The following is a 27,953-nucleotide window of genomic DNA, read 5'->3' as shown; positions in this document are numbered from 1 at the left end:
TACGGCTCAGTTATTTGAGACGTTTTGTCAAATAATAAATGGGAAAAGTAGAACAGATCGACACTTTTTATTTTGTGACTGGTGAAAAAGGCTAAAGAAGGCAACCAACAACAAAGTTATTGAAGAGGTGAAAAGAGCACGCAACAACCAGTTGTAGAACATCTGTCATTACAGACTCACCACTACCATCTAGTGGAGCTTTATGATACACCAATAATGAAGAAGCGAGGCGTCGGGGAATTTACACGTTCTACATTTGACATATAGCGTTATTCATTTTTGGTAAAGTTCCAGGAAACGCCATCAGTTCATCATGATTTCAAACGTGTGTGAGACAGGGGCATGAATCTAATAACATGTCGGACAGAGGGCGCTGTTGAGCTTTCAAAAATAGCGGAACCATATATCACATTTGTTTCCTCCGTTGCCATTTGTTCCGTGCACCATGAGCTTCCGACTCACGGCCACACGTGAATAGTCAAAACACATCCATTGGAGCCGAAGTTAAGCCCGAGGTTTGATTCAGTATGTTTTATCAGATTTATGGGGACAAAACTGTATTTTGTCTACTGACATTTGATTTGGGAAAGCCGTCCCGTGCTGTTAAAATAATTTCTCGTCTTGAAAGTAGTAAACACGGGGAGGACAGACAGCAAGCCTATCGTTCACCAACCGGTTCACATATGCAATGTTTGGTGTTTTTATTTTTTAACTTTAAAAAGTATGATGGAGATTAATTCAACGTAAAGAAGCACATGATTAGTACTCTCGCTTCTCATTAAAAAGGTCTTTGGTGGAGCAGGGCCTTTCTATGGGGAGTTAGCATGTTCTCCCCGTGTCTGCCTAAGTTTCCTCCGGTTCCACCACTAAAAACGTGTATGAATGAAAGTGAATGCGGGACAACGAATGAAAATTAGCCCACGGCTCATCCGGCGTGTTTACATCATGTGTGTCATGTATGTTCATTAACATGCACTGTCCTGGCCAAATAAATTCAATCATTTCAGTAGCCTATATCATCTCACTTCAGCAGGGAACAAGTATTAATTTGCAACTGAGAAAATGTTGTGTTGATTGAGTCAATACTGCAGCCATAATGTACACAGTGTATTGCACATCTCTTAAAGATATTATGATGGTATTTTTATTTTGCAGCTCTTGGCCAAAATGGATGCAAAGGTGAAGAAACAGAGGAAGCACCAGCAAAAACATAGTGGGCCCAAAGCAGAGAAGAAGAAGCTAAGGAAGCATGGTCCCTTCACAGAAGAAGATGAGCGGAAGCGTAACCCTAAAGCCTTTAGCGTGCAGTCTGCTGTGCGCATGGCCAAAACCTTCCACAGGTCAGGCCATCACGCCACAGTACATCTTAATAATTCTAGAAATCTCTGGTTTTTAGTTAAGACGATGTTAAACATTTTTATTTCATTATATCCCTGTCTAATGATTTTAGGGCCCAGGATATAAAGGCTAAAAAGCACCACATACCTTTAGTAGACCGCACCCCGCTGGAGCCCCCTCCTGTGGTCATAGTGGTGATGGGACCTCCAAAAGTGGGAAAAAGCACTTTGATTCGCTGTCTTATCAAGAACTTTACCAGGCAAAAGCTGGGTGACATCTGTGGGCCTGTGACTATTGTTTCGGGTGAGTGTGCTCTTCTAGCATGTCCAGTAAGTGGACGACTTGTGCTCATCCTTTCGTCTATGTCCTGCAGGAAAGAAGCGCAGGCTCACCTTCATGGAGTGCACCAACGACATCAACACCATGATTGATCTGGCTAAAGTTGCAGACCTTGTGAGAGTTGTCTATTTACATTTTGAGGATGTTTGAACTTCCAAATGTCTAAATGTTTTTTAAACTTTTTATATTATTGTAGGTATTGATGCTTATTGATGCCAGCTTTGGGTTCGAGATGGAGACTTTTGAGTTCCTAAACATCTGCCAGGTTCACGGCTTTCCTCGTATCATGGGTGTGCTCACTCATCTAGATGCTTTCAAGAACAACAAGACTCAACGCAAAACCAAAAAAATCCTAAAGCACCGCTTCTGGACAGAGGTTTACCAGGTAAACACTGTTCTTGCAAATTCACCAATTTTATCACTGTTCTACGAGAAGCGGTTGAGACATCACTACATAAAATAATAAAACCTTTTCTACACCAAACTATCAAAAGATTAAGATCAAAATGCTGTAGTCATCGGTTGTATTGTGGCTATGATCTATGATTTTGTGCAGGGTGCCAAGCTGTTTTACCTGTCTGGTATGGTGTATGGGGAGTACCAGACGCAAGAAGTAAAAAATCTGGGACGCTTCATCTCTGTGATGAAGTTTCGTCCTTTGGTGTGGCAGACGTCCCATCCTTACGTTTTGGTCGATCGGTGAGTTATGTGCAATGCAGTGAGAAAGTATACACGTTTTGGGCTTGGCAATATGTACCATAAACAAAACTATTTTATTCCATATACAATGTTTTTTAATAAGACCTATTGTGCTTTTGTTTGCTGTTTAGTTCTAATCTACATCACCTGTGGATCATTATGCTTTATTTTTGACATCGCAACTACTTAATAAAAAACAAGTCTGCTTACTTCTAGGTTAAACTGCTGCGCTGTTTAGCGTTGGCCTCTTTACAATACGTTGCCGTACATCGCTAAATGTAGAGCTGCAGTTTGTAATGGCAAAAAAAATTGTGCCAAAATAGTTACTAGACCCTAAGAAAATACAATTTTAGGTTTTTATAATAACTGAGCTGTGTTGACAGGATGGAGGACCTAACTAACCCTGAGAAAGTCAGAACTGAACCCAAGTGTGATCGTTCTGTTTCCCTCTACGGCTACCTGCGAGGGACATATCTGAAGAACAAGAGCCACATTCATATTGCTGGTGAAGTTTTCTCTATGTAGCAACCATCAGACACTGTAACGGTTCCTGTCATGTGACTAAATGGTTTGTGTTTTTGTTGACAGGGGTGGGGGATTACCAGGTGTCAGATGTGAACTTTCTTCCTGACCCCTGCTCGCTGCCAGACGCAGCAAAGAAGAGAGCCCTGAATGAGAAGGAGCGCCTGCTCTACGCCCCCATGGCTGGAGTGGGGGGTGTGGTCTATGACAAAGATGCAGTTTATGTGGACCTGCCTTCAAGTCACGTCAAGCAACAACAGGTTGGTCTCACAAAGTTGCATGGCATAATATTTATTTGATCAAGCCGTCTTTACAATTACTATACCCAGAAAATAACAAGCCCAACTAACAAACGCAGATCATTCCTACTGGGTAAAAACACATTTATAACGATTAGAAACCAAAGTCTGCAATGCACTCCATCCATTTAGGATATTTGCAATGCTGCGTTTGTCGTTTTACTTATTGATATCTGTATTAGTGTTGTTTTTGAGTCATAAGTGTTTTTATTTTTTGGCCTGATGTTGTCATACCCCGGCAGGAGGAGGCACGTCCTACTACAGAGCTTGTCCAGTCTCTTCTCGACACACATGCTACGTTAGATGTCAAAATGGCCGCCAGTAAAGTGTCCCTGTTCACTGGTTCAGCCACTCTCAACTCTGACGACTTACAAGATCAAGAGCGGCAAGTTTATGACTTTACTGTTTGTCTTTTTGTTTGCTGTTGCACCCAATGTTTGTCAATAGTTCTGTAGTTCTGTGTTCTGGTATGTATTGTTCAGACCAAATGATGTTTGTGATGTAGGCTCCAGGAGGAAATTGTGTGTGACCAACAAGCGGGCCGCAGCAGGAGAAGAGTGGTCTTCAATGACGACCAGGACCAGGCCAGCGGCTCCAGTGAAGAGGATGATGAAGATGAAGATGAAGAAGAACAGGATGAGGCAGAGAATGATGAGCATGATGGTGACATCAATGAGATTTTGATACAGGCCAGAGACGCGAGTGGACCCTCTCAGAAGAAACAAAAATTGGAGCAGACTGTGTCAGAGCTGCCAGCATTTGCGGACAGTGAGGATGAGCTGGAAAAGAATGAGGAGCACTCAGAGGATGAGAGCTCTGGGGAAGAGGAAAACTCTGGGGAAGAGGAGGAGCTGGATGAGGCCGAAGGATCTGAGGAGGAGGGAGAGGGGTCAGACGAGGAGGGGTCAGAAGAGGAGCAAGGTGAGGCCACTGGTTTGAATTGCAATTACAGTATGGTGTAATACACTGACTCCAATCAAGCTTTTAATGTCCCTCTAACCCCATCCATTTGTGGTTGAACTTTACAGTGTAGAAATAATTTTCACGTTTCTATTACATTTTGAAGATTATAACGTTACAACATTGTGAACACAGGGGCCCTACGCTGGAAAGAGGGCCTGCAGCAGAAAGCATCAGAAGCTTTTCTACGGCAACAAGAAGCTGCTCCTAATTTGCGTAAACTGGTGTATGGCTCAGGTATAGTCACATCACACCCATCTTTACAAAATAAGTTTCTTCTTTAGAGTTGTTTTAATCTGTTCACTGCCTGACCACAGTGGTAGAAGCAGCTGGAGTGCAGGAGGAGGAGGATGAGTTGGGTGGATTATTTCGAGTCAGTCGGCCTCAGAAAAATAAGAGAGTTCAGGCCGACGCTCTGGACTGCTCCCGTTTCCATCCAAACGAAAGTCAGAACTGGGATTTACAGCAGGTGGGAACACACGCAAAAATGACCAGTTCTGGCTGGATATGTCTCTCACACACTGCATGCTTTGTGTGCGAGGAGCAAGTTAGTTATGCTGTAGTGATCTTGTGTTGTGTTTGCGCAGGTTATGGACTCTATCAGGGACTGCTTTGTGACTGGAAAATGGGAGCAAAGTGAGGATGCCGCCACTCTGCTCAAAGAGGACGGTAGGAAACCACTGACTACAGCACAGCTCTTGCCACATGGAGCATTCACCTACTGGTTAAAGTAAAATTTTGTGACGATGGGCTTGGACTGATTTAGTTGTCATTTCAGATGAGTTGTACGGGGACTTTGAGGATTTGGAAACTGGGCAGGTTCACAAGAACCAGAGTGTAGAAGAACAGGTAGGTTTCATCTAAACTGTCAGTTAATTGTCTGCCTTTGCTGTGTTGGTTTTATGAGGACTACACTGATTAATCTTTTAGATTACAATAGATTACATGTGCTATTGTTTGTCTTGTAGGTAGAGAGTAATAGTGAAGCAGAAGACAAAGAGCCGCCACTGGTGCAGACTGTAGAGGAGCAGTCAAAGCAACGCCTGGAGAGGAAGCGACGACTGAAGGAGCGTTTTGACTCAGAGTATGACGACGGCGAGGCCACGTATTTTGATGACCTCAAAGAGGAGTTGCAAAAACAGGCAGAGGTGCTCTATACGCAAGCCTTCTCTTCCTTCTTAGATAGATGCCCATTTAACCATATTGTATTCTGTGCAGCTGAACCGAGCCGAGTTTGAGGCCATGGATGATGAGACCAGAGTACAGTATGAAGGTTTCAGACCGGGCATGTATGTGCGACTGGAAATCTCTTCTCTGCCCTGTGAGTTTGTGACCAACTTTGACCCACACTATCCCATCGTCCTCGGTGGGCTGACCTCCAGTGAAGGCAACGTTGGATACCTGCAGGTCAGTCCTCTTTAAAACTTAATGGCAGTAGTGAGTGCAGTTTGCAGCAGTAGCATACTGAAGTTGTATATGTTTCAGAACTTTTACAAGTAAGACAAAGTATGTGTAAAAGCTGTTGGCCATATTTTGGTTCTGGCGGAAGTCAAAGGACAAACCCAAACGAGCATGGTGATACCGACGACGTACCTATTTTAGATCATTTAACTTTTTTAACTGGCACATAGAAGCACTTTGTTCATTTGCTCAACTGGATTTAACAATATTTTATTTCACTGCTTTTTCCCTGTTGTTGTGATGCTTCGACCAATCAACTTAAAATATTTGTCATCATGTTCCGCCTTTTCCAGACTGGTTTCGGCAAGAGACTTTCTGGTATCCATAAAAGTGTAGATCAATTGAGAGTGACACTTATATCAATCTGGTATGAGCCAGGTTAGCCGTTTGGTGCTCACTTCTAAATGCAGTCTTATATTAATTGTTTTGTAGTCCAAGACCAATGGAAAAAAAAACTTCTATTAGAATTGAGTGTTTATTGTAATGAAAGTGTTGATCCTCAGATGCGCCTGAAGAAGCATCGCTGGTATGAACGTATCCTGAAGACTCGAGACCCCTTGATCTTGTCCTTGGGCTGGCGGCGCTTCCAGACCATCCCCCTGTATCACATTGAGGACCACAACGGACGCCATCGTCTGCTCAAGTACACCCCCCAGCACATGCACTGTGGGGCCTCCATCTGGGGTGAGACACACCACGTCAGAAGGAGAAAAACATTCATAGTTTTAGATGCAAACGTTTTTTTGTCTTCACACAAACAAACAAAATCAAGCTAATTTATGGTTGTAATATGTACGAAATGTTTGTACATTTAAACTCTGTACATTATATACTACAACTTAAAAGTGTGTCTGTGTGCTCTAGGACCAATCACTCCACAGGGCACAGGCTTCTTGGCTCTACAGTCGGTGGCTGGAGTGAAGGTAAGCTGATCTCATTCTCTGGACATTATCTGTTAAAATGCACTTTGATCTAATACAGTGATCTGTTTTTAGTCTAATTTCCGTATTGCAGCCACAGGGGTCGTTTTAGATGTGGACAAGTCTGTGACCATAGTAAAGAAGCTCAAACTCCTGGGTTACCCGTATAAGATTTTCAAAAACACCAGTTTTGTTAAGGTGATACTTTTTCTCACCATTGCTCTTTCTTCGTGATTAGGTTTAATAAACATGAATGTGTATTGTTGTGGTAGGGCATGTTCAACACTGTGCTCGAAGTGGCAAAGTTTGAAGGGGCCTCCATTCGAAGTGTGTCAGGGGTCAGAGGGCAAATCAAAAAGGCCCTGTCTGCGCCTCCAGGAGCGTTCAGAGCCACCTTTGAGGACCGTCTTCTAATGAGTGGTGAGAAAGTCATTTTTTGAATTCTTAGTAAAGCAGTATCCGGTTCTATGTATCAATAAATTGAGTTATGTATGTCACGTAAGGTTCTATGAATTCCTTCTGACCACCAGAAGGTCGATGCTGAAAGCACTAAATGTTCCCTGTAAATTCAGTGCTGAAAGCACTGCCTTTTGGCGGTCAGGAGGGATGAAGCGATTCTGTTGAACAAATGCAATTCTGTGCTGTTTTGTGCAGACATAGTGTTTCTGCGCTCCTGGTATCCGGTGGTTGTCCCTCAGCTTTACAACGCGGTCACAAATCTGCTGCTGCCTGTGGGACAGAAGGATGGTTGGGCGGGCATGAGGACTCTGGGCCAGCTCAAACATGACCTCTGCATCCGCTACAAGCCTAACACTGACTCTCTGTACAAGGTATGCTCTGCTGACATGTACTGTCCCCATTTACTCAACAAAGCATAAAGACTTTATAATGCGTTTGTCTGTCATATAGATATAATCTATGACCCCTTGTTATGACCCCCAAAAAGGAAAAAACATATTTATAAAAGGACACCGGCGACAAATGCAAATTTGACAATTTTATTCATATTCAAGTATTTAACCTAAAACAAATATCGAAAACGTGCATAAAACCCTGTGCCCAAAAATATAAACAAAGTTACAACTGAAAGATGAACCTGGGGGGCCAGCCAAACACAAACAGGAGCGACACCGGGCCAGCCCCGTACAGGGCCGTAGGAGCCGGTGTTGACCTCTCTAACTAGAAAAAAAGTACAAAGAAATCCTAGCTACAGCCCAAACGGAAATAGGACTACCGGTCCCACCAGGCCAAACAAAAGGCAAATGCTAACCAAAAAAAACATCAACCAAGCGAACCAGCTGGTAGTGTGCGTGCGAGCGACCAGCGTGACGATATGGAGCAGAACCGAGAGAGAGAGAGAGGGCGCACATCCGGGCGCTCCATTTAAAGGCTCCAGAGCGTGCAAAACGGGACCGGGAGCCAATCTATGGAGAAAAACCCCTGAAAAGATTATTAAACAAAACCCTATCAAAACTAGGAATATATAAAAATGCTAATCTGGAAAACGGAACAGAAAAATATGAATACAAACAATAAGGGAAAAAGGTTGATCCTTATTTTCTTTTTTTTAAATCACATTATTGATCAAAACAACTTAAAAGAACCATATTCACGTTTTTAAAAATAGAAGCTACAATTACATATGTGTTTTTTTCATTTCATTATTAAAACTGGTCACACCAATAAAACTCATGCAAGGCTCATTCTGGAAAACCTAAACACCAAATAATAATAAACAAAGTGGACATCATGTGCAACATTTTTGTCATTAACAATTTTAATGTTAATGGAAAAAGCTATATTTAATGTTGTTACATGTCTTCCTCTTATCCGGGGATACCGGTGATGTTTATGAAATATAAAATCAAAATCTTCCATACGGTTCCTTTTTGTAAAAGGGTTTTACAGATTTACGTCTGCCCCTTTACAGTTGGTCACAGTAAACTGCCTCCCAACAAAGTGCAGTGTTGCTGGACCGCGCCTGGATAGTTTCTTTTCATGGCATTGCTGAGAATATTTTCGTAAGATTGGAGCAGTGAGTGTGTTGGGGGCAAGTGGGAATTTTCAAAGCAATAGCATCTTGCTTGCAGGAGAATAAAGATGGGGAAAACAATTCTAACATGTTTTAAAAGCTTTCAAAAGTCCATTTTGTACATTATATTTTCTTCAACTTACCCCTATGCATGCCAACCCTTCTGCCCTGAGCATGATTTTGTATTAACTAGCACAAATAACATTAACACTTGACATTTTTTCAGCCTGTTTCGCGTGCTCCCAGACGCTTCAACAAACTGCACATCCCAAAAGAGCTCCAGAAAGCCCTTCCCTTCAAGAGCAAGCCCAAGCAGCAGCAACCTAAAGGAAAGACCCCCAGAGACCTCCAGAGGCCGGGTGTGATCCGGGAACCGCACGAGAGGAAGGCAAGACTAATATGCAGACACACCAGTTTAACGTATTATCTATATTGTGTAATATTTTATTTTCTAAATGTATCAGTTTTCTCATAGTGCCCAGTCCAATGTCCTATTTAGCTATTTTCTTTTGTGGTTTTCTTTCCTGTGTCACTGGCAGTAGATTCTATTTAGTTTTTGTTTTCTACTCAACCTCCCACGGCTCTCAAAACATCTGCAGCAAGTTCTGAATCCAAACTCTTCTGTGCTTTTCCTCTGCAGCTGATGGCCCTCCTCCAGGCCCTGGGCACAGTTCACAACTACAAAACAAAGAAGGCCAAAACTGTAAAGCATGCCAAGCACAAAGAGTTCCTTGAGCAGAAGAATCGGGAGGAGGAGGCCAAAACCAAGCGGCAACGGGAGCTGCGCAAGAAGCTGTACCGAGTCATGGGCCAGACGGAGAAGAAAAGTGTGCGCTCAAGTCTAAAAGGAAACACTGAGGACTGACCGCACTGACAGACGAGCAATTTTTGTAATAATCTATTTGGAAAAAAATGAATGTTTTATTTGTTTTAAATAAATACATAGTCCCATGTAACTTGCTAATTTGTTGTAAGTCTTTGAACTTGATTTATTCTTTAATTTTCACTCATCAGAACAGCCTAATCTTAATCATTGATTCATTTTTAAAGGGTTATGTTAAGGCAATAGCCCATGTATTAATAGCAAGTCACATTCCTGGGCGTGAATCACGGATGTGCTTTGGTGCGACTTTACAGTCAATGTGCACGACATCGTTATTTTATTCTGAAGTGCTCTGGCCGGAAGTGTTTCGTAAACGCCGATTCGTTCCTTTCTGAAGTTGCAGAAGTTGGCCCCAACATTTACGGAGAGATCCTCGGAAGAGTCGTGGGCCGTAATTTAATGAAGGTGCTAAGCATGGCCCCGACAAACATTCTCCAGGAGGCTTCAAGCACCGGTAAATGTCCCGTCGCTGTGCTTATTTCCGATGCATTTCATTGAGGTGACTGCGCGCACGTGTGGTTCGGATCGTGGTTCAGACCGTGGTTTGGACGTGGACTGTTTGCGCCTTTCAGTCCGTAATGAGGACCTGAATCTGGCCTCTTTTCTGCTGATTCGTCCGTTCACGTCTGTGGCAGAAACGTGCGCCGATCTCCATTAGTATTTCTTGGTTTGTCCGATGATGAGGTTATCCGAGTTGACGCAATACACGCTGCTTGTGTGGACATAACAAATGATTGGTCTATGTTGCCTAACAAATGTGTTTGACATCAATACTTATTGATTAGGTGGAATACAGTGACCGCAATGTAATTGAAAAGACAATATATTATATGCGGCACCAAATCTGCAGACATCAAGAATCAGAAAAGGTTTATTGCCATTGCCAATGAACAGAATTCACAAACATAGGAACTTGCTGTGCTGATACGGTGCAACATAAAACATTGAACAATGATTAAACAACCAAAACTGATAACAGAAAGATGATCAAATCTGAAGGCATTAATAATAATGCATTTTATTTGCGCACACTCCCACACCTGGTGGTGGTAAGTTACTACTGTAGCCACAGCTGTCCTGGGGCTGGGACTGCAAGACTGGCAAATTGCGCCATCTGCCCCTCCACCAGTCATTCACACACATCAGATTCATACAAGGTGATATGGGTGAAGCATCATTAAAATAATCGAAAGATTTTCACAATGAAGGTTTTGTCAGAATTACACACAGTGGAAAGAACAACCAAAACCTTTACTCAAGTAAAAGTACTGTTACACTGGATATTATTATATTTTCAAGTAGAAGTAAAGTTTGGTGTCCGAAATCTACTTGAAGTATAATTTTATTATAAAGTTACTCAAGTAAATGTACTACCCACCTCGTTCATACACAATTTAACCCTAAATTAAAATGATAACTTCCAAACAGCCATGTCTTGGTGTCCTCTGGAGCAAGAGTTGCGTGCTCTGCTGCAGCAGAGGATTCTGGTCCTGGACGGGGCCATGGGCACCATGATCCAGCAGCACAGGCTGGAGGAAGAGCATTTCAGAGGGGAAGAGTTCAGAGAGCACTCTGTCGCTCTGAAGGGGAACAACGACCTGCTCAGCCTCACACAGCCACAGATCATCTACCAAATACACAAGGTACTACAGCCCCTTTTTACATTATACTGAGTCTGACCTAGCATCAACTTATTTAGTGAATTATTCTTTCAGTAATTGAATAAATACGGTGCATTTGAGATTAGCTGTTGCAGAACCATACAAGTGTGAGAGTAGAATCTTTGGGTTCTTAGTGATGGTATCAAAGCTCCAAGACCGTTTGTGTTCACTTTACCCAGTTTGTGTTCCAGGCTGGATTTGTGGGTGAGTAATGGCGTTTGTTCCTCTGACAGGAATACCTCGAGGCTGGGGCGGACATCATTGAGACCAACACGTTCAGCAGCACGTCTGTGGCGCAGGCCGACTACCGGCTGGAACATCTGGTGCGTTTGCAGCAGTGTCTTTGTCCATTCACAAAGATATGAACATAACTCACGCATGGCTCTACTATATGATAAATATAGTTTTTTGAATATTTAGGCTGAATTCAAATAGTACAAGACACAGTGTTGTTTCAGCTTTAGTTGTACATTACTGTCTGATGGGAGTGCTTAGGGAATTGAGATGTATTTATTTTCATGAGATATTGCCTTAGATAATATTGTGATGATAATTTTCATTTTTTTCAGCTATTGTGCAATTCTACTGGTATTGTGTGAAATATGAGATCCATGTTGAGATATGTCTGTGCTTCAATTTCAGTGACTTTGTTTTGTGTTGTGTGTCCAGGCTTATCGACTAAACAGGGCGTCTGCTGAACTGGCGAGGAAGGCTGTAGATGATCTCTTCAAACTCAGTGGTAATAGAACGTTGCAGGCAGGATACATCAAAAATGACCACATTGTGCTTATCGAAGTCTTTTCTGACTGTTTTATCAGGTTCTAAGCGGTACGTGGCAGGGGCATTGGGTCCCACCAACAAAACGCTGTCTGTGTCCCCTTCAGTGGAAAAGCCAGATTTCAGGAACATCAGTAAGAATCCCGGAAATATGAACAGATCTATAATGCTTTGTTTGCATTTGCGATAAGAAAGGAACGCTTCTGACTTGTGTCACATTTTATTTATGTTCAGCATTTGATGAGCTTGTGGAGGCCTACACTGAGCAGATCCGAGGGCTGTTGGACGGAGGAGTGGACATCCTATTGGTGGAAACAGTCTTTGACACTGCTAATGCTAAGGTTATTCAGTTAAATTGCTTACTTATGTCATACTTGTGTTAGAATATTGGTGAGGCTTAGTATTACGACAAATTAATAGTATTATAACTTTAAAGTCCAGCCAGGTGCCTTGTGAAAAGCTGGGTTAAGATTCTTGTGTTTTGTCCCCAGGCTGCCTTATTTGCCATTGACCTTCTTTTTGAAGAGAAGTATGAGAGGAAGCCCATCTTTGTAAGGATCTCCTCTGATGTGAGATGTGGTTCTGAGCACATGTTTGTTCTAATTGTGGTGGACTTAGATTTCAGGGACTATTGTGGACCGAAGTGGCAGGACACTGTCGGGGCAGACCGGTGAGGCCTTTGTGGTCAGCTTGGCACACGCCAGACCTCTTTGGTGAGTTAGATTCCACATATACCTCCGTTTGTACCTGCCCTCCCTCTCACTGTCTCTGTACTGTGTCTAGTTTGGGTCTAAACTGTGCCTTGGGGGCGACAGAGATGAGGCCATTCATCGAGGCCATTGGCAAGAGCACATCTGCGTTTGTGTTGTGCTATCCTAATGCAGGTGACTTTAAGCGTTCATAAATGATATGTGTATCAGATGTTTATAAAGCATGTATGACCTCTTATGATGTTTCAGGCCTGCCCAACACGTTTGGAGGCTATGATGAGAGCCCTGAGGTCACTGGCTCCAGTCTGAAGGTAATGTGGAAAACTGTCAAAATGGTGTCTTCTATGCTGTTTAAACACACATACTGTTCTCCTGTGAGCAGGAGTTTGCGATGGATGGACTGGTGAATGTTGTGGGCGGCTGCTGTGGAACCACTCCAGCTCACATCAGGTTGCACACAGGACAAACTCTGACTGCAGTACCAGGTGCAGCCATTGGCGGAGCACTTCTAACAGTTTTCTTCTGTCATGCAGGGTCATCAGTGAAGCGGTGCGGCACATTGTACCCCGATCTCCTCCTTCTCAGCTCTTCCAAGAGTACCTCCAACTCTCAGGTACTCTCTGCTTCAGACTGACTTTGGATTTGATAAGAATATGTTTGCTATGTTAACATTTTCCAACTCTGTATACTTTTTCTTTACTGTCCCCAAACTACAGAAGCAGATTAACATCACATTATGTGACCCACAATTATCAAAAGCCTTTGACAGTCATTCTTACAAAAACACTTTTCATGTATTCCCCTGGAATAAGTGACATGGGCCCTGCCTGTCTCCAGCTTTTTCCAGTGACCCCTGTTTTTTTTCTTCCAGGTTTAGAGCCATTCAGGATTGGCCCACACACCAACTTTGTGAACATAGGTGAACGCTGTAATGTAGCTGGATCACGCAAGTTTGCCAAGCTGATTATGAACGGAAACTATGAGGTGAGAGAAGTATTTTATATGTTTATTCCCGTTTGAGTTTTTCTAAATTGCACACCTCCTGCTGTTCAGGAGGCTCTAAGCATTGCTAAAGCTCAAGTGGAGATGGGGGCTCAGGTCCTCGATATAAATATGGATGAAGGCATGCTGGAAGGCCCGGCTGCGATGGCACGATTCTGCAACTTTATTGGTTCAGAGCCCGATATTTCAAAAGTAAGGACACAAGTTGCTGTAGCTCTTGCATAAATAGCTCTTAGTGTCATTATACCTATACATACTATACAACACTTACGTTCTCCTCTCCTCAGGTTCCTCTGTGCATAGACTCATCCAATTTTGCTGTGATTGAGGCCGGGCTTAAGTGCTGTCAGGGGAAGTGCATCGTGAACAGCATCAGTCTGAAGGAAGGGGAGGTGGAATTCCTCCAGAGAGCTGCCACAGTGAAACGCTACGGGGCCGCAGTCGTGGTCATGGCCTTCGACGAAGCGGGACAGGTCTGCTCCACTCACTCATCATGCTCTTTCCTCCTTCCTCTATCTTATCTCTATCTATCTTGAACATGTGATTTAAAAAAGCTCCTTAATCTAAACTGCAGTGTTTCCATAGGCCACAGATACGGAGCGCAAAGTGGAGATCTGCTCTCGCGCCTATTGGCTATTAGTCACCAAAGTGGGATATGACCCAAATGACATTATTTTTGACCCCAACATCCTGACCATTGGCACAGGGATGGAGGAACACAACCACTACGCTGTCAACTTCATCAGGGCTACACAGCTAATCAAGGTAGGAACTGTGCTGCAGCATTGCGAGCGTGAATCCAGCTTTCAACAGTTTTCTGCAATGTCCTTCCCCAGTCAAATGTCTCTGATCGAATATGTTGAATTCTTGTAGGAGACGTTACCAAGAGTCCGGGTCAGTGGAGGACTGTCCAACCTGTCCTTTGCCTTTCGAGGGATGGAGGCCATTAGAGAAGCTATGCATGGGGCCTTTCTCTATCACGCCATCAAGGTACATACGTTTGAGTTTACCTGACCTACAATGGCAATTTGTTTGTACTTTTAAAAGCTTGCTATGGTCCTGGCATCAAGTATATGTGTTTTGAACTTCTAAACCAAATATATGATAAGAGTACCCCTCAGTGGTTATAAATAATACCTCTCTCTGCAGCATGGACTGGATATGGGCATAGTAAATGCTGGGAATTTGCCAGTGTATGACGACATCAACAAAGAATTGTTAGATCTCTGTGAGAACCTGATATGGAATAAAGATCCTGAAGCCACAGAGAAGCTGCTGACATATGCACAGGTACCAAAAATAGTTCTAATCAACAGAGCTCTGCGCATCAATCTCTCACTATGTACTCTTCTATAGAACAATGTGAAAGGAGCCAAGAAGACTATTCAGACTGAAGAGTGGAGAGAGGGGACGGTGGAGGAGAGGCTAGAATACGCGCTCATCAAAGTAAAATCACAGAACACAACACAAAGCGGCACACACTTGATTGAGTTATTACGTTAGCTGAACTGAGATCTGTTTTAAATGTGTAAAATGGTTAAAATAAAGCTACAATATTTTTCAGGGCAGTCTGAACAGCACACATCCGCCCTAGGCCACTATCGTATATGGACGTCATCAATAGGCAACATTTCTGGGATAAACTTGTCAATTCTGAGTCAAAGTGGAGAGAAATGGCAGATGAATGAGCTGAAAACTGTTAGTGAAAGAAAGAAGAAGTTTGTGAACTAATCAATATATAAGGTGACAAATCAATTCTGGCAAAAATAGAGGGTTCTTACCGTAATCCGGTCGGTTTTTGAGGAGATTGCGAAGGAAGTGGGCAAGCGAGGGATTTGGCGCTCGTGGCTGCAATGCCAGCGGAAATAAAAATGCCTTTGTTCAAAATTTAAAGAAAATAATGACATCAATAAAAGGAGTGGACGCGGCATGACGCAGCCGGGTAACGTGCCTTTTTAATTGCCGTAAAGGCAGTGAGCTACGTGTGACGTTGTGTTCTTTTGTGCGCATGTGGGCCACATGTAGTTCACATCAGACATCTTTATGTAATGTGAACACATAAAATAATCCGCTTCTAACTAAAAATCTGAATTGGGCCTCATACCCTGCAGTGTGACAGTAGCCTGGCAGCTTTATATAATGTTTTTTGTTGATTCTTCTCTTGAGAGAATGCATTCCAGACTAATTCACTAGAAGCCCGTAAAGCTTTGACAAGGCCAGCTAAATAATAAGATGAGAACTGTTTGTGTTCAGGGAGTTGAGAAATATGTGGTGGAGGATGTGGAGGAGTGTCGGGCCCTTGAGTGCTACACGCGGCCCCTCCACGTCATTGAAGGGCCCTTGATGAATGGTATGAAAGTGGTGGGGGACCTGTTTGGAGCAGGCAAGATGTTCCTGCCTCAGGTTGGTACTGTCCTCAAATATGAGAATGTGGTATATGTCACAGACGCACCTTAACCCTTGGTTGTTTAGGTCATTAAATCTGCTCGTGTGATGAAGAAGGCTGTGGGATATCTGATTCCATTCATGGAGAAGGAGAGAGAAGAGATGATGAAATCTACAGGAGTAACTGCAGAAATCGTGAGTCTGGATGTTTTTTATAGAGATATTGATAGCTGCATAACATTGCATCTAATATTATATGAATTTTCCTATTTTCTATTTGACTGAGCATAATGAGTAGTTTACAGTAGTTATGGCACATGGATGAATAGAATGAATTAGAATACATAGAAAACTGATTTGTTGATGTTTTTACTGTAGGATCCCTATCAGGGCACTATAATCCTGGCCACAGTAAAAGGAGATGTCCATGATATCGGCAAAAATATTGTTGGTGTTGTCCTGGGCTGTAATAACTTCAGGTACTGATGACCTGTGTCAATTTGTCCTGTCCCAGAATGTCTTTGTAACTTTTGTGTTCTTTCAGAGTGGTGGACCTGGGTGTGATGGTTCCGTGTGATCAGATCCTCCGGGAGGCTGTCGCTCGTAAAGCAGGTAACAGACTTTATTCAAACCAACACAGTACGGTGAGAATGTGTGCAGGGGCTAATATCTATGTTTGGTTTTGTGTAGACTTCATCGGTCTGTCTGGACTTATCACTCCATCACTGGACGAGATGATCCATGTGGCCAAAGAGATGGAGAGACTTGGAATGAGTACGCCGCTGTTGATAGGAGGAGCCACTACGTCCAAGTAAAGTCCAGTCTTTCCAGTCCATCACTCTTTCACAGTCAACTGAGTCCCAGGGCGCATAACAAGTTTGATTTTATACATAATGCAGTGATCACACCGCCAATCAAATTATGCAGTGCTATACACCAATCATCAAAACTAGTGTCTTTCATAAATCCATTCTGCTAGTCCAAAAGAAACAACTGGGTTTCATAGAAATCCAGTCCATAATTTCTCTGTGACTCCCACTGGTTCAGTCCATGTTTTGCGTCTCCGTGGCTCGGACATGCTTCTCACAAACATGACGGGGAGCTCCATGAGACCGATAAAGAAACTGACCCAGCTCCCAGTTGGACTGGAGTGAGTGGATGGTATTAAAATCAATATTAATGATTACTTATTTGTGGTTGACAAAATGCAAGTGAAACCTAGTTTAGATAAAGGTGCTAGCATTATTTATTTCACAGATGAATTGAGTTGTGCATGGGTTATTTAAAGCATTGAGTGGATAGAACGCATTTTATTGCATCAAGAAAATAAGGTGTGCAGAAATTAATTCATTTTCTTAGAATACTTTCATTCATGCAGATAAGGCCTTAATATGAAATTAACATGAATATGAAATGAAACAAACTAAGTACTTACAATTGTCCTGACCTCCAAACATATGTTTATAAGGCTTTTTATGGACATTTAATCACTTTAAAAAGCATCAGATAAAATGGAAATTTAAAAATAACAATGCAAATAATGTTTGCATTTGGACTTTTATTACTAGAAATGTAGTGAGATTTTGGACGGACGCATATTATGCAAAATTGACCTTTTTGAGCTTTAACAATGTTCTAACATTTTTCCCTCATCAAAAACGTACCCATGGTAGCATTTAGCTTAATTCACGCTAGTTTGAATCCTGGTTAGAAAACCATCTCCTCTCTGAGCATTAAAAACACTTTGTTCTGAATCCCCTTGATAACTAATGTGTTCATGATCTGTGACATGGCTCTAAAAATCTTCTCTGCTGTTTTTTAAGTCTATAAATAATTGGCAATTCTGTGAATTTCTTCCGTTTAATCACGGCCTATACAACTGCGTGCTGATACCTGGAAGTGAGAGGCCAGCTTGAAATGTGTTGAAATCATGGTTAGAAATCAGGTTAAGGCAGAACTGAATAAGGAAAAATACTGCCATAGGTTTTAACAATCCAAAACAAAATATTATATATTTTGATCAAAACTTAAGTCCTCAATATATCAAGATGGGAAGCTGACTCATATATAGAATTTCAAAGAGAAAAATATAATTGGTTAAAAAAAAACATTAAAAGCTCTCTCCCATAAATAGAATGTTGTGAAGTAGTCTCAAAACATCAAATTGTGAGTGGTATTTGTGTAAAACTAGTGTTCTGTTAGGACTCACACGGCTGTGAAGATTGCACCTCGCTACACCTGTCCTGTGGTCCATGTTTTGGATGCTTCCCGTGCAGTGCTGGTGGTAAGAACATCTTATACTTATGCCTGTTTTAAAGTTCACTCAGTGTGCTCCCTGGAACTGATAGATGAATTGTGTGTTAAGTGCTCGCAGCTCAAGGATGATTCTCAAAAGGACGAGTATTTTGATGAGCTGAAAGAAGAGTATGAGGACATCAGACAGGATCACTACGACTCTTTGAAGGTGTTGTTTTAAGAGGATTTACACATTTTCTTGAAGTTGGAAAAATGATTTGCTTTTGATTTAACAGGGATGCCAATACATACAAGGTTAAAACTAATAATCAGAGGTATGGACTCGAGTCAGACTTGAGTCACTATTTTGATTACTTGAGACTACATGTGATAAAATGGTCTAATACCTAGGACTCGAATTGGGCTTGGAACCCTCTGACTTGATTTTTCTCTTTTTTTGAAAGCCATTTTCTATTAATAGTTGATACCTTGACAGGACAAGGACTTTTTTCTCAAGAAATCATATAAATTGCAAAAATATGAGCCAGTTTCTTTAATTTGGTACCATGACTTGAAAGCACTGGAACTTGACTTGGACTTACCCGTCTTTGACTTGGGACTTGACACAAACTTGACGCCAAAGACGGGACTTGGTCTCACGTCTGGGAATAATATTTGGCCAACAGCCTTGTTTATGATTTACTAATAGTATAGGTTTAGGTCAAGACTTTGGAAGGGAATGTCAGAGCTATTTAATTGGGAATGCAAGACATATGCAAAATTTACATTTAACAACTTTTAACCCTGCCATAATTTTTCCCCTTCTCATTTACGCACTTCAAAGAGTGGGTGTTTAGAGGGATTTGTATACTACTTATTCTCTGTTGCATTAGGATCGCAGATACTTGTCTCTGACTAAGGCCAAAGAAAAAGGTCTACACATCGACTGGCAGTCAACACCCAAACCAGGTGATGCATACAAACACTGTTTTACTTCACAGAAGCATGTTCCTCTCGTTCAATCATAAATAACATGTCCTGATTGGGGTGTGGTTGTTTATGTGTACAGTGCAGCCCCAGTTCCTTGGTACTCACGTCTTTGATGATTACGACCTCAAAAGTCTCCTGGACTACATCGATTGGAAACCCTTTTTTGATGTTTGGCAGCTCAGAGGAAAGTACCCCAACAGAGGGTACCCCAAGATCTTCAAAGACAAGACTGTTGGTTAGTACAACGGCCTTTAGAATTGAGCCTTAATTAGGTGGTGAGATACGATGCCCTTGAGAAATGCTCTCTGTGACTGATGCTCAGTTCTCTGCAGGCTCAGAGGCACTGCGCCTCTTCAAAGACGCCCAGAAGATGCTTCACCAGATGATTGACAGCTCCACTCTGAAGGGGCGGGGCTTGGTAGGATTCTGGCAGGCCCAGAGTAGAGGAGATGACATCTGCTTGTACAGAGAAGATGTCCAGGTTTCTGGAGACACTGAGCCCACAGCTGTGTTCCACGGCTTGCGCCAACAGGTGCCTCTCCATTAGCAGCTCTCTGGAGAACACACAAGTGCTGTTTGTCCTCTTACTGAGCATGTGCTGTGTGACAGGCGGAGAAGGACCCTTCCAACCCGGAACCATATCTCTGCCTGTCTGACTTTATTGCCCCCCTGGACTCTGGTGTAAAGGACTACCTGGGGCTATTTGCTGTGGCTGTGTTTGGGGCAGAGGAGCTGAGTCAACAGTTCCAAGACAAAGGAGATGACTACAGCAGCATCATGGTCAAGGCTCTGGCAGACCGACTGGCTGAGGTAAGCAACTTTATTATTGTACATGAATATAAGGAAATATAAATTAATGTTGTGCTTCCTCTGCTGTGTCCAGGCTTTTGCAGAGCACCTCCATGCCCATGTCAGGAAGGAGCTGTGGGGCTACAGCACAGAAGAATCCCTTCAGACCTCAGATATGCTCAAGATTCAGTACCAGGGCATCAGACCAGCTGCTGGCTACCCCAGCCAACCCGACCACACAGAGAAGAAGACTATGTGGAGCTTGGCCAACATCCACCAAAACACTGGTACCACATTCATACCTGCTTCACTCCTTAAATGAGAGGTAGAGAGGTTTTGTGTGTGTGATAAAAGTGGAACTGGTTTTGGAGATGCAGTCACTTTCTTAAAGTTTTGCCAGAGGGAAGTTGTATTGTTCTCTAATCAACGTTGTTGTTTTACTTCAATTAATACAATGAGTTTCCCTGGGGGCATCATAGAAATGTGCATGCATAATTACCCAATTTGGAACTCTTAAAACTCGTAAAAATTATATTCTTAACTTGCAGACCAAATGTCATGTGGGGTGAATGAGGCAGAGTATGTATTTTGTCTTCCAATATTCATAAGTTTTACCTTTCTGGCATTTTCAGGTTTTTTGACCATTCAAAGAATAAAATATTGAATTATTATTATTATTATTGCTATGGCAACGGTGCTAGATTTCCATCACTCTGAAATCCATAGACATGAACTATACCTTTGCTGCAACATATTCATTTTGAAACTAGAGGCTTAGTAGTCAGTCTTAAGGAAAGCGGTATTAAAATATGTGACGATTACAATGTGGTCCAAATGCAATATACAAAACTGTGGTTATAATGTGGCTAAAGGAGTTTTCGGTCTCTGTATAAGAAAAATTGAAATAAGTATTTGATCTGTTGCTGTTTATTTGGGGACTGGATTTTCCCCCAGGGTGTTTAGACTGAAGCTTTGATTTGTAAAGTTTACATAGGGAAGTATGTATGTGATGTTGTGTGCTCCTGTTTTGTGCAGGCATTAGTCTGACAGAGTCTTTGGCCATGACACCTGCTGCAGCTGTGTCAGGACTGTACCTGTCACACCCCCAGGCTTCGTACTTCGCGGTGGGAAAGATCACCAAGGAGCAGGTACCGGCACATACTTATTTGGACAAACTTTAGTGTGAGTGCTTGTGACAGATCTGAGAGAGATGCAGCCGACTCAGGACCTGCATCAGCTTGGCTTAAGTTACACATCAATGAAGACAAACAAAATATGAATTCAAATATATTAATTGACTTTTCTAAATCCATTAAGCCAATAAGTCTCATAAGACGACTTTCCAAAGGCTTATGATATTTATTGTTGCTGAGAGTAAAATTACTGTTGTAGGTGTGCACATTTTTGTCGTTCTCTTGCTAGTCACTCGACTGCCAGGTTCAACATTTGTGGATTATCCTTTTGTTTTCTGTTGAATATGTATATATAAAACATAATAAATAGGGAAAACCAAGGTACCACTTTTATAATATAATAATAATAATAATGATTAAAGCCGCGGAGCGGCGATGATGGCTCTCGCCTTCCGTGCGACCGCCCCACTTGTCCAGAGGACGTACACCAATCTGAGGCCAGTGGGCGTAATGCCCTAGGAGGAGTTTGTTAAAGTTTGACGTGAACCAAATTGCTGACTCAGAGTCTTTTCATTATCTAAGGACGATGGCGGCCATAGGGTTAGTTTGGGGGCGTGGTCACAATAATATTTTTGTTTAACATCAGAAATAAACATAGGACTTTTAACAAGTACTTTAGGCTATCATCTGTCACTGTCGGACTATGTCAAAATAAAACTCCTTCTGTATCTGTAAAACACAGAGGCCTTTATTCTTTAGGCTTTATCCTTTAGGCTTTATTCTTTAGACTTTATTCTTTAGACTTTATTCTTTAGACAATCACCTGTCACTGTCAGGCTATGTCAAAATAAAACTCCTTCTGTATATGTTGTTGTTTTACACAGTGGCCTTTATTCTTTAGACTCTATTCTTTAGACAATCATCTGTCGCTGTCCGGCTATGTCAAAATAAAACTCCTTCTGTATCTGTAAAACACAGAGGCCTTTATTTTGTAAGTGTCACTGGCACCTTCTGCACTGACCTGAGCAGGGAAAAAGGGAGAGAGAGAGCCTCGGTGACCTGGCTGCACCCCCTCCTCCCTGTGCCTCTGTCGCCTAGCAACAGAGACCCACCGTTAATGCTAACGCTAACTCTAATGCTAATGTTAAGCCCGCGGCACGAGAGGAAATGTCCCATCAAAATAAAAGAGGAAGTGAAGGCATTCATTGCGCCCCTGCTGGCCAATTGTGAAAATACACAATATCTGTAATGCACTTTTTTCATGGGTGTCTCGAGAATATAATCCATGAGTTTCAAACAAATCAGACAATGTTGAGTTTTTCACACAATGGGTTGAGGGCTCTATAGAGTAAATTTGTTACATGGGTATTTATTATTTCCAATCAGACCATAAAAACACATTAGTGAGTGAAATATGAGCTCCGTAGATCAATTCCAATAGGCGTGACTTGTCCTTGAAAAAACAGGAAATTAAGCCTTTTTTGAGACCGTATGGAATATCAACATTTTTTAAAATATGTATTAAATTTTAATGTCTTGAGATGCAAAAAGTGTTGTTTTGGCCTCAATCGGACAAAAAACCTAGGACAAGTACGATTTTGAAGAAAAAAGTCAAACATGGCGGCGCCACTTTGATTCAACATGGCTGACTTCCTGTTTATCATAGAGCTAGATGCTGCCAGGTGCGTTTTACTCGTCAAAGGTTGCTCTATCACTGTCCTAAGTGTCATGTGCCTGGGCCAAAGATTAAGAGTTTCATGTTTTTTTTTTTGGAAGAGATTTTGAAATGCTCCATTTACTACCGGTATATTGTATTATCTGTTTGTTTTAAGTATGTGAGCTGGTTCCAGGACAGAATGTTTGCTCTTGTCCTCAGGTGGAATGCTACGCCCAGCGGAAGGGCATGGATGTCTTTGAGGTGGAGAAGTGGCTCGCTCCCATTCTGGCCTATGACCCTGAACTTTAGGCTGTGACCCTCAGTCACTCACAGGTGCTGCACTGGACTCCGTGCCCCAGATACTTTGATGCACAATCTGATCTTTTATCTTTTCTGAACTGATATAAATAAACCACCAGCACTATTTTTGCGCCGTGAAATCAGTGTCAAATCTCAAAACAAAAGAATTTTAAGTACAAAAAGCAAAACTATCCTATATGCTGCAATTTTATCTGTCTTGTTACTGTAAGTGTTTTTATGTGTGAAATGTTTTGATCCTAAATGTCTTAAAATAAAACAATCTTAACAAATCATCTACCTCCATTTTCCTCACCTGTGGCTGTTGAAATCCATCTCTGGCAGGGATGCAGGGAGGATGAGGACGTATCAATCTTCTCTTCACTTTTGTCCATCCATCCATCCATTTTCTACCGCTTGTTCCCTTTCTGGGTCGCGGGTGACTGGAGCCTATCCCAGTGACTTCGGGCCTTAGGCGGGATACATCCTGGACAGTGGCCAACTTGTCGCAGGACTAACACAGAGAAGCATTGACATTACAGACAGTTCACCCTCACATTCATTCACTAGGGCCAATTTAGAGTCACCAATTTTACCTAACACATGCATGTCTTTGGACGGTGGGAGGAAGCCGGAGAACCCGGAGAGAACCCACGGTAACACGGGGAGAACATGCAGACTCCACCCAGAGAGATCATGTGATGTTGGTCTGGTCCGGGAATCGAACCCATGATCTCCTTCCTGGGAGGCAAGAGCGCTAACCGCCTTTGCAATATTAGGAAGAGTCGGCATCAGACAACCTCTTTAATACGTGCTCTTGTTTGATATGTGTTAATGATTAAAAACATTCAATCGACCATGAATTAAACCGATCGATGCCCAAGACGTACGATCAGTCTCCTCCACGCTCACACGCGCCCGGTACCTGTGCTTCCTGCGGCTCCTCCCTCCGCGTGCGCGAGGCGCCCAATCAGAGGCGAGTTCGACTCTCCAGTCTCCTTCCCCGTCTCCAGCCTCACGAGCACACAGGAGCACGCGCCCGGGCTCTGCTGCTGCTGCTACGACAGGAGCATCTTCACCGAAGCTCAGCATGGCCGAGGGCGCGGAGGCTGAGGACGAGATCCAGTTCCTGAGGACCGTAAGTTTCCCCCGCGTGTCACGAGGATGCTGCGCTACTGCGGCTCACCCCCCCGTGCGCGCGCGCGCTCAGGGGCTGGGGACTTTACCGCAGTATAAGAACCGGACGCTCCGATGGGGCTCCTCGCTCTCTGTGGTCAGTGATCCGCAGCGCGCTGACGGAGCCCTGACCGCCGCAGACAAGTGGCACACGGGCGGCGGGGAGCGGGGTGGGCGGTGATGATGCCGGAGATGTTGTCTGTCATTCGGCCGCAGAGGCGTTTTGCGTGCGGTGTGTCGGCGTTGGGTGGATGCGGTCGCAGTGCGGTTCATCCTTGGCTGAAAAGCTCGGCTCGATTTGTCAGTTTTAAGAGTCGGGCGGCTTGATGAACTGTTGCGTTTGCACAATTTCGAGTTGTAAGCGTCTGGAAACGTTGCATTGACAGTGCGAAATCAGAAGGAAGCATATGTAACGGCACTGCGCATCCGTAGCTGACCGACTCAAATTGGATTTACTCCCAAATAGAACAGCAGTGCATGACCAAATTGCAATCTCCTGCGTTTGTCTTCAAAGGGGAAACGCACCAAGCGATGCTATAAAGTGTTATGTAAGTGCGTGCAGACGTGAGGAGTTTCTGCGCTGTCACAGTCGGCTCCAGATGACCCGGGATGCTTTTAGTCACGTCTGCGTGCGAGTGACAGGTAAGAGGTGCACAGACCGTCTCCCATCAGGCCACGGGGTCTGGGGTGGGTGGGGGCCGGAGGGGGGTGCTGCAGAGCGGTGCTGCAGGAACATGTGACTGCCCGGTATTCCACAGTCCAGTCCACACACACTGTTTACAGCCCACTGCTCCTCAGATGTTGGGGTGTTACAGAGGGCTCGGTGAGAGTGCCGTGTTTTAGACAATAATGCAAAGCAAAACAAGGGACATTTGATCTAAAACAAGTGCATCTTTGTGTGTATCTGTGTGAGCAGCAGAGGGTGCAGTTTATTTTCCTTTTGATGTATCAGTTTTTGAAGATGTGATTTTGCCGTGTGTGTGTGAGAGATGGAGCCATATTGGCCTTTATAGGAACCTTTTATGACCCTTATTGCAGTATACTGTGCTGCTGTTGCAATAGATCTACAGAAATGTGGCCAAAGCTTATGTCATTAGTCCACTGTAAGTTGTATTTCGTTCGGTTCATGCATGTTGGATGAGCAGTTTCCAAATTTGTCTTGTGCTTGTGGCTTGGGTCCTCAGAAAGTATCTGTTTTCACCTTATCTCTGCCCATCACTTCTCTGAAATCATATTTAAAAATCCAGAATCCATACATGCAGGGTCATTTATCAACAATAAAAATAAACAATTGAAAATGTGCTGATTATATACTACAATGAAGAGGCTGCTCTATTATTAAGCCGTTTAAGATCAATATTACAGTTCACTATTAATATACTGTTTCACTTTAAACTTATCTATCTACATGTAGGCAATCAGGTAGTGCCACCATGCTAAGTCAGATCTGTGGAGAGGGAACACTGCTCAATGTAAGAATATTGTAGATATTTGTCAAGGTGTTTTAGAAGAATTAAAAAAATATATATAATTGAAAACACACACGTAATGCCATTTGTGGTCCTGACAAAGCAAAAACATCTCCATGGAGACAGGCAGGTGATAGACACTCCACCAGAAGTGCATCTTGTCTGTGGACGTTCCTCCAGAGAGCTTCTCCAAAACATCTCGTTGTTGGGACAAGGGCTGTTGTTGGAGACCAAACACTGCTACATGCCGGGACAGGATGATCCTCAGTTTAGCTGTACACAACTTTGTGCCTCACTGGAGGAATGTGTTTGTGGCCTGGGGACATGGGGAGAGGACCTAATGATTGATTGTATACCAGTATTGGTTGTAGTTTCCATCGTGGTCTCTGGGGTCAGGAGAAGCTCTGAAAGCCTTTGCGTCTGGATGGGCATTCTCAGGCTGGAGTTGTGTCTCTGAGCCTAAAAGCTGGTGGGAGAGAGGTTAGTGAATTAGCCTCTCGGGGGTCTGTGTCTCCACCCCCTCTTTCCCAACCCTGCAGCTTTCTGGGTAAGTGCACTTTAAAAATGCAAATCAATACAAGCTCAGGATACCATGTCTTTACTGTGCACAAGGCAGCTGCAGACCTGGACAGACGTGTTTCATTCTAAACATCATCATTACCAAAACCGCAGCATCAGCAACAGCTTTAATGTGACAAACCTGTCCTCGTTGTTCCTGTAACTGTACTGAAGCTGAAAGTGTGAGTGACCAGTGTGAACAAAGCCTTTTTGTCGAGAGTGTCATTTTTGTATTTTGTATTATATAATATATATTAGTGTAAAAACATTCATTAATGGCACAACAAAGCATTAACGATACGTCAGGATTATTTGGTTAATCGACAGTATGATTTTAAGGACTCAAATTAATTCATTTCATACCAATCTATATTCCAAAAGAACAGCCCTAACCTAAATGTTAAGTGTAAGTGTGTGTGTGTGTGTGTGTGTGTGTGTGTGAGTGTGTGTGTGTGAGTGATTATTTTTATCTGGCTGACTGTGTCTGTCACACAATTGGATTTGGATTTCACAGTTCATTTTTCATGGAGTCAATAATCATGAATAATTCTCTAATTGTGATCTTTAATTGTACAATTTGACATACGGTAGGTTGGTGTAATCTCTCATTTGTCCAGGAGTGTTCTATTGTGGAAAAAGTATTCAGTACACACGTTTTGACTTCTTTCTCGATCTCCTGATGACTACAACTGAATCTTTTTTCTACAATTTGACATAGGTTCATCCCAAGTTTTACTGTTCTTACCAGTGCAACGTGTGCAGCTGTGTTTCCGTCATTCTGCCTCTGGAGTTGGGTGCTTAAGCGAGACACCTTGTCCTAATGAATGTGTGTGTGGTTGCGTTATTGGCGCTGGTCAGAAGAGACAGCCACAGTCTCACTTCGGTGTAACAGAAACAGAAACAGTGTGACTGAGTGAATGACGTGACATACATTTATATGTTTTCTATAGATCCCAGTGTGTAGTTGGATGATTCAATGCTGTATATGCACATATTCATGGATTTATATGAATATGTGCAAAGCATGGCAATTATTCGCTCTGTGGGCCATACACGTGCTTACAGAGGACAATGCATCGTGCTGCAGTGACATTATTTACTGTTCACATTGAATAACTGCTCCTTGGGGTAAAGAATCTCCTAACAGAAAATCTATTTGACTGTTTGTACATGTTTTTCTTCCTCCTTTTTAATGCCCTATGTTGCCACATTCATTGTTTAAATTATTAGTTGACGTGTCTCTTTAACCCCTTATCAGTCTGGGTCATTTAGATGACACTGCCAATATTCTGTCCTCTCCTCTCTGTTATATAACCCTTAGTAGCATAGGTTTGGGGTCTTTGTAGGTTAATAGCCTTATTTTACTGTAATTATATTATTATTTATTTTCAGAATCAGAAAAGGTTTATTGCCATCGCTAATGAACAGAATTCACGCACATAGGAGCTCGCTTTGGTGATACGGTGTGACATAAAACAATGAACAATGATAAAACAACCTATATAAAATCAAAGAAAACCAATTTAAATCTGCTATAGGATAAAAATAGAATGGAAATAGGCTTTCTATATACATATAATGGACAGTATACACATGTAATGCAGAAAGTGAACAGTGCAGTGAGAGATGGATTAAATTATGGTTGAATAATAGTTTATATA

At 42.6% G+C, this 27,953-nt stretch overlaps 3 protein-coding genes across 3 annotated transcripts in view; all 3 read left to right on the top strand.

Moving 5' to 3' along the window:
* Positions 1-421: 421 nt before the first annotated feature.
* On the top strand, positions 422-9,530 carry bms1 (BMS1 ribosome biogenesis factor). The gene is made up of 23 exons (XM_072456700.1): positions 422-515; positions 1,156-1,340; positions 1,451-1,641; positions 1,712-1,791; positions 1,874-2,062; positions 2,234-2,376; positions 2,760-2,881; positions 2,965-3,158; positions 3,440-3,582; positions 3,703-4,118; positions 4,293-4,394; positions 4,475-4,626; positions 4,745-4,826; positions 4,936-5,010; positions 5,130-5,305; positions 5,376-5,564; positions 6,122-6,302; positions 6,483-6,541; positions 6,614-6,736; positions 6,811-6,958; positions 7,193-7,368; positions 8,797-8,958; positions 9,211-9,530. The coding sequence occupies exons 2-23, from the start codon at positions 1,168-1,170 to the stop codon at positions 9,433-9,435; spliced, it is 3,501 nt and encodes a 1,166-aa protein (XP_072312801.1). The 5' UTR covers positions 422-515; positions 1,156-1,167; the 3' UTR covers positions 9,436-9,530.
* A 232-nt stretch (positions 9,531-9,762) lies between these two features.
* mtr (5-methyltetrahydrofolate-homocysteine methyltransferase) lies at positions 9,763-23,305 on the top strand. Its single transcript, XM_072456699.1, has 33 exons — positions 9,763-9,907; positions 10,882-11,096; positions 11,348-11,437; positions 11,784-11,853; positions 11,933-12,025; positions 12,126-12,232; positions 12,383-12,442; positions 12,510-12,604; positions 12,675-12,775; positions 12,851-12,912; positions 12,984-13,051; positions 13,135-13,214; positions 13,473-13,585; positions 13,655-13,795; positions 13,891-14,076; positions 14,189-14,368; positions 14,477-14,593; positions 14,753-14,893; positions 14,960-15,049; positions 15,857-16,006; positions 16,076-16,183; positions 16,367-16,467; positions 16,533-16,600; positions 16,679-16,799; positions 18,191-18,272; positions 18,354-18,452; positions 19,117-19,192; positions 19,293-19,448; positions 19,546-19,745; positions 19,823-20,023; positions 20,097-20,289; positions 21,038-21,150; positions 23,012-23,305. Exons 1-33 carry the CDS (start codon positions 9,853-9,855, stop codon positions 23,099-23,101), a joined length of 3,822 nt encoding a protein of 1,273 aa, XP_072312800.1. The 5' UTR covers positions 9,763-9,852; the 3' UTR covers positions 23,102-23,305.
* Positions 23,306-24,117: 812 nt separating this feature from the next.
* Positions 24,118-27,953, top strand: part of ryr2a (ryanodine receptor 2a (cardiac)) — a 55,076-nt gene continuing 51,240 nt past the window's right edge. The window contains exon 1 of the mRNA XM_072455560.1: positions 24,118-24,227. Within this exon, the coding sequence (XP_072311661.1) occupies positions 24,180-24,227 (48 nt within the window). The 5' untranslated portion in view covers positions 24,118-24,179. The remainder of the gene's footprint in view (positions 24,228-27,953) is intronic.

Source organism: Eucyclogobius newberryi, unplaced genomic scaffold (genome assembly GCF_026437365.1).
Source record: "Eucyclogobius newberryi isolate DKJ021-1_F unplaced genomic scaffold, fEucNew1.0.hap1 SCAF_20, whole genome shotgun sequence".
In the NCBI taxonomy this organism is placed as follows: domain Eukaryota; kingdom Metazoa; phylum Chordata; class Actinopteri; order Gobiiformes; family Gobiidae; genus Eucyclogobius; species Eucyclogobius newberryi.
This window is presented reverse-complemented; position numbering and strand designations above follow the sequence as displayed.

Coding starts and splice junctions, on each gene's coding strand:
- mtr (XM_072456699.1), top strand. CDS start 9,853: ATGAAGGTGCTAAGCATGGCCCCGACAAACATTCTCCAGGAGGCTTCA. Junction 18,453..19,116: donor ATCACTACGACTCTTTGAAG/GTGTTGTTTTAA, acceptor CTGTTGCATTAG/GATCGCAGATACTTGTCTCT. Junction 19,746..19,822: donor TCCACGGCTTGCGCCAACAG/GTGCCTCTCCAT, acceptor GCTGTGTGACAG/GCGGAGAAGGACCCTTCCAA.
- bms1 (XM_072456700.1), top strand. CDS start 1,168: ATGGATGCAAAGGTGAAGAAACAGAGGAAGCACCAGCAAAAACATAGT. Junction 4,627..4,744: donor AGAACTGGGATTTACAGCAG/GTGGGAACACAC, acceptor GTGTTTGCGCAG/GTTATGGACTCTATCAGGGA. Junction 6,959..7,192: donor GGACCGTCTTCTAATGAGTG/GTGAGAAAGTCA, acceptor TGTTTTGTGCAG/ACATAGTGTTTCTGCGCTCC.